Source organism: Narcine bancroftii, chromosome 11 (assembly GCF_036971445.1).
Source record: "Narcine bancroftii isolate sNarBan1 chromosome 11, sNarBan1.hap1, whole genome shotgun sequence".
NCBI lineage: Eukaryota > Metazoa > Chordata > Chondrichthyes > Torpediniformes > Narcinidae > Narcine > Narcine bancroftii.
Window position 1 is genome coordinate 103,813,477 of NC_091479.1, and position 8,635 is coordinate 103,822,111.

At 44.2% G+C, this 8,635-nt stretch overlaps 1 protein-coding gene across 6 annotated transcripts in view; it reads left to right on the forward strand.

Annotated features, from left to right (window-relative positions):
• Window positions 1-717: 717 nt before the first annotated feature.
• The window catches only part of scyl2 (SCY1 like pseudokinase 2), a 97,720-nt gene continuing 89,802 nt past the window's right edge, over window positions 718-8,635 (forward strand). For 5 of the 6 annotated variants that reach the window (XM_069904373.1, XM_069904374.1, XM_069904375.1 and 2 more), the window contains exon 1: window positions 718-838. In XM_069904373.1, coding sequence (XP_069760474.1) covers window positions 733-838 — 106 coding nt within the window. In that variant the 5' untranslated portion in view covers window positions 718-732. The remainder of the gene's footprint in view (window positions 839-8,635) is intronic. The other variant, XM_069904377.1, reaches the window with a different exon arrangement.

Genomic DNA, 8,635 nt, shown 5'->3' on the forward strand with positions numbered 1-8,635 from the left:
TCTGAAAGCCTGGCAAAGGCAGCTCCAGTATCACTTCTGAGAATGTCCTGGCCAGCTCATCACAGTGTGGTATGGTTGTTGCAGAGAAATAGATTGGAGGTCAATCCACATCGATGTGATCTACCGGGATCAGTGTCTGAAGAGGGTGGGCAAAATCATTGAGGACCCCTTCCACCCTGAACACAGCATCTTCCAGCTGCTCCCGTCGGGGAAGAGATCCAGGAGGATCAGAGCCAGCACCACCAGGCTGAGGAGCAGGTTCTTCCTACAGGCAGGGAGATTGGTGAACGACCAAAGGAACCACTCACACTAACCCTCTGAGAGGAAATATTCATGAAAGGATATTTATTTATTTGTATATATGAATACTTGTCCTGTCTGTATGTGTGTTATGTCTGGTTGTGTGTCTGCTTGTTTTGTCAGCTTGTGCTTGTGCAATCAGATGCCAGTCAACGACTTCCCCGCCATCAGGGTGTGTGCCTGTGCCTGTGCCTGTGCCAATGCACCGATTGCCCTCCAAAGCATGGCAGTAAGTTGCCTTTAACCGGTAACTTCAAGGCTGCATCGGGATCCCAAGAGTCCAGCTTCAAGGAGCTGTCAGTTAAATCCACCATGACGCATTCAGAGGGCGGGGCTGCCTCAGGACGGCTCGTCTACAGGTGACGTCAAAGAAGGAGGCGGGTCCCCTTCCACCGGGCGAGGACAGGGCGGTGATGACGCGGTGGCGTCACGATGCACGCGGGCTGCGGTGACTCCGCGGAGCGCCGGGCGGGTATGGCGGTGGATTTGACTTCGCGCTTTCGGCGGATGCACAGCGGCGGGTCCCTGCGGCGTCGAGGTACCGGGTGGCGCGGGCCCACGCCGGTCGGAGAGGCTCGGTGGGGTGCGAGTCGGTCGGGGTGAGGGGGAAAGGAAGCGGGGTCACGCTGCTTTGCGGCCGTTCGGCCTGTCACGTCCATACCAGTCCCGTTGGCTTGCGCGAGTCGCATCGCCCTCCGGCCCTTTCCTGACCCTCATCACAGGGAGGATGTGGAGGCTATGGGTGGGGTGCACAGGTTGATGGTGGGCGACAGTAGTTGAGAGATGGTTAACAGGCTGGTTGGATAGTTAAGCCCTATGGGATGTTGGGGTTCATTAATGGGGGGGAGGGGGTTGGGGGGGATTGAGAGGACATGTGGCAACTTGTAAGCAGGTGCCTGAAGATGAAGAGACAGACTTGTCTTGTGTTTCTGGGCACTGTTCAGGGAAACACCGTTCTGTTTTCACGCCGTTAGCTCATCGTTGTGTCGGACTCTGGCTTTACCCTACCCTCAATTTGGTCTATGTGTCGTCTGAGTCCAGCGTGCTCGTTGAATGAAGTGATAGGAGAAGGTATTCGGTTCAACAATCAGTTGATTACACAGCACAAGAATAAAGCTTAACAGAGCTCTGGTTCAGTGGTTAGTTCATAGGTCACCTGCACAGTGAGCTATTCCCCAAGACTGACTCCTACTGTCCAGTCTCTTTTTATATAGATCAGCATTATTACACTGAACAAAAGTTGGCTTTCTTTGCTGCTCTGCCCATCTTAATCCTCAAGGCCAGAACATCCTGTTGTCTTGATCAGAAATCCATTCATACCCCATATATTTCTAATTATTTATTTGTACTCATCTGGCCATAGCCTTCTGTTCTACTCAACACCTCCTTATGTCTTAACCTTCCTACTGAATTGGTTTATACATTTTCTTTGTCTCCGACATTCTCAGTCATGGTACTCTTTGTTCTCGTCTGGCCATAGTCTTCTGCTCTACTCAACACCTCCTCATGTCTTAGCATACCTCCTAGATTGGTTAATACATTTTACCTCTTTTGTATTTGGAGACAGCAAATTCTGCACGTACTATACTCAGCCAACTTTGCGACATACTGTGGCTGTTATTTAATTGCATTCCTATTTCCCTCAAACAGTATACTTGAAGTAAATAGTAAATTGTTACATAGTACTGGATTAATGCATCCGATGCAAGGATCGACGAGATAGACAACAGACTCGCCAAGGCAAATAGCGCCTTTGGAAGACTACACAAAAGAGTCTGGAAAAACAACCAACTGAAAAACCTCACAAAGATTAGCGTATACAGAGCCGTTGTCATACCCACACTCCTCTTCGGCTCCGAATCATGGGTCCTCTACCGGCATCACCTACGGCTCCTAGAACGCTTCCACCAGCGTTGTCTCCACTCCATCCTCAACATTCATTGCAGCGACTTCATCTCCAACATTGAAGTACTCGAGATGGCAGAGACCGACAGCATTGAATCCACGCTGCTGAAGATCCAACTACGCTGGGTAGGTCACGTCTCCAGAATGGAGGACCATCGCCTTCCCAAGATCGTGTTATATGGCGAGCTCTCCACTGGCCACCGAGACAGAGGTGCACCAAAGAAGAGGTACAAGGACTGCCTAAAGAAATCTCTTGGTGCCTGCCACATTGACCACCGCCAGTAGGCTGAGATCGCCTCAAACCGTGCATCTTGGTGCCTCACAGTTCGGCGGGCAGCAACCTCCTTTGAAGAAGACCGCAGAGCCCACCTCACTGACAAAAGACAATAGACAATAGGAGCTGGAGTAGGCCTTTCGGCCCGTCGAGCCAGCACCGCCATTTTACAGATCATGGCTGATCACTACCATCAGTACCCCTTTCCAGCCTTATCCCCATAACCCAACACCCAACCCCAACCAACCAATTTTCCCTTGCAACCGCTGCAACCGTGTCTGCCTGTCCCGCATCGAATTTGTCAGCCACAAACGAGCCTGCAGCTGATGTGGACATTACCCCTCCATAAATCTTCGTCCGCCAAGCCAAAGAAAACTGGATTAACGAATACGTAATGAATAGTACATAGGCATATTTTCTATGATTACTTAACCCCTTGGTTCCAACAGTGTTACAGGGCCGGCGTGCACATTGCTTGAAGCAGTTAATGTGTGTGGAGCTGATCATAGGGTTAAATAAGAGCATTTCACTTGGGAGGAGTGGGCCCTTGTGACGATATTTAGAGGACACTAATGATCAGGAAAAAAAATATATAAAGCCAATATTTTCCCCCGACCCGACAACTTCATTGTCACAAGGTGGTTAATAAGGACGTGCTTAAGGAAAGGTAAGAATGGGGGAGAACAGAGCAATCAGATTCGGTAAAGAATGGAGAAAACACAGCTGGAGATTAAATGTTGACATTTAATGCTGGCTGAATCTATCTCAAACCATTCTATATTTTTGACAGAAGCATTTAAATTGTCAAATAGACATCTGTATCTAATGCATTAAATTAAATCGAGTGAAGCAGTGGAAAACTTTGCATGCAGTCCAGGGAAGTCACCCTGTACATAATTACAGCGGGTACTGTACAAATAAAAACAGATCAGATATCTGTTATGCCTGTTCTTTCATGAAGAATGACTTTACGTGGGTTTAACACTTCACCGACTTTATTTTCCTTGAGCTGCTTCAGCGGACTTCCAGTGACTTCGAACCGACACCTCCAGTCATATGTCACTTCGGCTTCTGCACTGTGTGCATTGAATGCTGGGAAATGTAGTTCTTTTTTTAAATGTATAATAACACAATATCAGGCCACAAAACGGAAAAGAGAAAAGTACAGTTAAACAATGTGTGGCATTGTTTTTTTTTAACAAGGGGACTCTTCAAGAGTCAGATAACTAGGAAAGAAACTCATTAACTCATGAGGAGCATGCAATTTCTGCTATATCATATCAGATCACTTGAATTTTAGAATTTATTTTGACATTGTGGGATCCTTGGAAGTTGACGTGGATATCCAGTAGGCAATAGGAAACTAAGTGGTATATTTTAGGTTTGCAAGAGGGTTTAAATTTTGCTCTCATTCCAGGAAGTGATTTCTGATGTGGGATTTGAAAATGACATGAGAACCTCATTGATGAACCATTGTTGAACTGAGCCAATTTTAGACAGTGAAAATGTAAGTTGTTGGTTGGAATAACTTGTCAGCCATGTAATTATCAGTTTACTCTAGGAATCATTCTGGTTTGGTCATCTTATTGTACATATACAACCTGATGCAACAGTATATCTCTGCACCAGAATGCACACATACAGATCACAGTGCACCCTACATACAAACACCTAGTGTGTGTGTGTATCTCCAAATTAACTACATATATAAAAATTATTTGGCCTTTCTCTAATTTTACAACAGTCTCCCCACCTGTGGGAAGAAACTGTTTCCCAGCCTGGCAGCCTTGAATGTAGTGTCTCAAAGATACTCCAGGCTGGATGATATTGATTCTCTGAGCCCCCTTTAAGCACCGCTGCCTGTAGATATCGTCGATAGAGGGAAGGGAGACCCCAGTGATCTTCCCTCTATTTAATCACCCTCCATGTTGACCTCCATTTTGATGCATTGTAACTACCATACCACGCTATAAGGCAGCCAACCAGAACACTCTCTAATATGCTCCTGTTGATCATTGTTTGGATGGGGGCCAGTTGCCTTGCCCTCTTTAACCCCATTAGGAAGTGTGGGTGAAGCAGTGCTTTCCTGACTAATGAGGAAGTGTTGTGTGACTAGGATAGGCCATCCTTTAAATGGACGCCAAGGAGCATTGTGCTTCACGTTTCCTCTGGGACGGAGCCATTGATATTTAGTGGGGAGTGGTCCTTCGTCCTCCTGGTCCACAATTGTCTCCTTTGTCTTGTCCACATTGAAACTCAGATTTCTTGCTCCTGTACAAGCCTTTCAAGCTCCTCCCTATAAACCAACTCCCACTGTTGCTGATGAGGCCGACTACCTTTGATTCATCCAGTTTGCACAATGCTATTACAGTGCCAGCAAGACACATTCAGATGAACCAGCCCTTTATTCTAAAATGTTAAAGTTCCATCTAACTTCTGAACCTGAATAATTAGAAGTAGGAGCCTTTCAGGTGTGTCCAACAGTTCAGTGAAATCACGGTGAATCTTTTCTGTTCTGACTACTGTATGCTCAAACCCGATATCTCTTGCTTCATGTATTATCTAATAAATCTGTCGAACATTTTCAGTGATTGAGCTATAAGCTCTCCATTACTTTCTGTGTGCAGAAGTTTCTTCTCATCTCTGTCCTGGATAGTCCATCATTGTGCTTTAGACTGATAATGTGTTTCAAAACAAAATGCTAAGCAAAGAAATGAGCTTTCCTTCAACTGATGGGCATAATTTCCTTGAATTTTTAGCTCTGTAGAAATCTTTATTTTTCTTGGAAACAGCGATTTTTTTTTTATGGTCTTGCATTTCAAACTGATTGGTTCTTGGCAAAAATACTCTCTCCTGAGATTCCCAAAAGTGCTTTCTCATTTGAACATACAATTTGACTTGTTATCGAAAACTTGGCATGACAATGTGAACTACTGTTACTGCCGAACCTCTGTGGCACTAACTAACTTTTATAAATGGGTACTGGTTATCTATCGCCAAGGTTCACAGTAGCTAAAACCTTGAAAGCCAATGGCCTTGGACTTGCATTTCTCTTTTAACTCTGTTGAATGTGCCCTCCACCACTTTTTGTGATGTACTCTCTTCCAAATCCCTGCTCCGTTGGGGCTCTCTGCTGCCAGCTCTATGAGGGTAGATGCCCAGAACTAGTCCTGGCACCCCAGTGAATTTCAGTCATTAGAACGGTCCCTTACTTGAGCAGTTATCTTTCTCACCCACACTAACTGATAATGATCCTCGTGGTTTCCTCTCACTAGTGTTTTCATTTTTTTTTATCATCTGGATAAATACAACTGCCAGAAACGTGAAAAGAAGAATTTCAAAAGCTTGGAATGCTCTGCAGGCTACTGAATGCATTGGGAGAGGAAGAATTAGAGTTCTGAAATGCTAACTGTCACTTCTGTGATGCTGTCTGACCTGCTGTATATTCCCACCAGTTATATTTCTTATCATCAGATAGCCTTTACTGGATCTGAATTTTAGTCTGCTTAACTTTGTTAGTTTGCTATATTTTTATTTCCACATGGGTTTCTGAGTTAATCTTCACTATTCCTTTATTGTTGTGCCATAATACAGAAAATGTAACATTACATGAAATTTCCTTCTGCCTCCCATAAGGCAAAGATTCGCCATTAATATTGCCCAATGCCCCTTACAATAAAATTTTAGATTTATTGTTGAAATACATTCATGATATCACATACAACCCTGAGATTCTTTTCTCCTGCAAGTGTGGCAGAATTACCACTAATTGGTAGTGCAAAAAATAAACTGTGCATAGCATATACATGTAAACAAATAAATAGCTGTAAACAGATAATGAATGTAAACAAATTGACTGGACTACAGAGAGAACAAAAAGAAAATCAATAAAGTGCACAAGAGTCCTTAAATGAGTTGTTGAGGAGTGTGATGGTGGAGGGGTAGCAACTGTTCTTGAATCTGGTGTTGTGAGTCTTGTGGCACCTGTACCTTTTTCTTGATGGCAGCAGCAAAAACTGGTGAGGGTCTTTATGATTGCTGCTGCTCTCCGACAGCAGCGTTCCCGGATTGCCAGCGGCTATACATTGTGAGGTGTCTAAGGAGATTCATTGTGTCTCCAAAGACTTGTAAACTTCTACAGGTGTACCATGGACAACGTTGTGGCTACATCACAAAAATAGACTCCAGAGGGTTGTTAACTTGGCCTGTGTCATCACAGGCACCAAACTTCACTCCATTGAGGACATCTATATGAGGAGGGGTCTTAAAAAAGCAGCCTCTATCCTCAAAGACCCCCACCACCCAAGCCATGGCCTCTTCACTCTGCTACCATCAGGAAAAAGGGACAGGAGCCTAAAGATGAGCTCTCAACAGCACAAGGACAGCTTCTTCTCCGCTGCCATCAGATTCCTGAATAATCGATGAACCAAAGGCAGTCTAATTTTTTGTGTACTATTATTTAGATTTTTTTAATAGTAATGTTGTCAGATGGTTATAATATATTGCTCCCATGATGACGCTGCCTCAATGCACCAAATTTCTTGATTGTTCATAATAATAAATTCTGATTCTGAGATGTACTCAATAGTGGGGAGGGTCTTGCCTGTGATGTCCTGGGCTGCGGCCACTACCTATTGAATGGCTTTACGCTCAGGCATATTAGTGTTTCCATTACCAGACAGTGATGCAGACAGTCAGCACACTTTCCACCACACTTATGCAGAAATTTGCCAGGATTTCTGATGTCATACCAAACCGCTGCAAACTCCTGAGGAAGTAAAGGCGCAGACATGTTTTCTTCACAATGCTTTTGGGGTGTTGGGTCCAGGAACCTAAATGTGCCCACCTTCTTCATCTCTGATCCCCCAATGATCACTGGATTGTATACCTCTGGCTTTCCTTTCCTGAAGTCAACAATCAGTTCCTTACTTTTGGTGACATTAGATGCAAGGTTGTTGTTGGTGCAACATTCAGCCAAGATTTCAATCTCCATCCTATACGCTGACTCATCCCCTTCCTTTATACAAGCCACTATCATGGTATTATCAGCAAATTTGTAGATGGTGTTATTGTCGTACCGAGCGACACAGTCATAGATGTAAAGTGAGTAGAACAGGGGGGCTAAAAACACAGCCCTCTGTACTGATGGAGATTGTGGAGGTGAAGTTCTTACCAATCTTCACCGATTGTGGTCTGGAGGTGAGGAAATCCAGGATCCAATTACCCAGTGGGGTGTTAACTCCCAGGACTTAAAGTTTGCTGATCAGTTTTGAGCGGTTGATGGTGTCGATAAAGAGAATCCTGATGATAATCCAGAGAGAGAGAGTTGCAAAAGAGAGTCCCTTCAGCGACACCGAGTGTCTGTGGATTCGCCTCGAGCAGGAATCTTCATTTATTTTGACTGCGTCTTTTATTCACTGTCTTGAGATGTAGGTACTGCAGCATTTATTGCCCACTCCAAATCATTTGGTGCTCAGCGACAGTTTCGGAAAATTCATCACTTCTGTTCACTCCTCTTGCTGATCTTCACTTCACGCATTCCACATGACCAGTGTTTCCAGTGTGATTTGCTTAAGCTTGCTTTTTATACTGAACCATTACCTGTGGAACAGATCTCACTGAAATTGTGCAATATATTGGTCTCCTTACCTAAAAAAGGCTATATTTGATATGGGGAGAGTCTAGTGATGAGGTTCCTGAGGGATGGTAGTCTGTGAGGAGGAGTGAGTAGACGAGAGCTGTATTCCTTGGTTCTCAGAAGGAAGAGATGTCTTTAAATTTAAATTGTTATCGAGGTCATCAGCATCGATTTGGCTGAGGAGTTTAGAAACAAGATATAATCCAAAGGCTTTTTTATGGAGCAAATCTGCATTAAAGGCAGAACCAAAAAAATGTGAATTTATCTTTTTATGGAGAAGGCCTATAAGGCTGACCCAGCGTTGCTTTCAACTTCGCAGCATTGGGAGCTGTCTTCCAGAGCTGAGGGAGGCAGAGCGAGTGGTTATTAAAGGTAACCTTGTTTGTGTGGACATGTCCTATATATAAAAAGGTGGGGTTCCTTACGAAGTAAACACCTTTATACTTCTCAGAAATATATATTTAGGCATTGTGAAAATTTTGTTTTGTAGAAATAGTCATTGAATAAACTTCTCAACT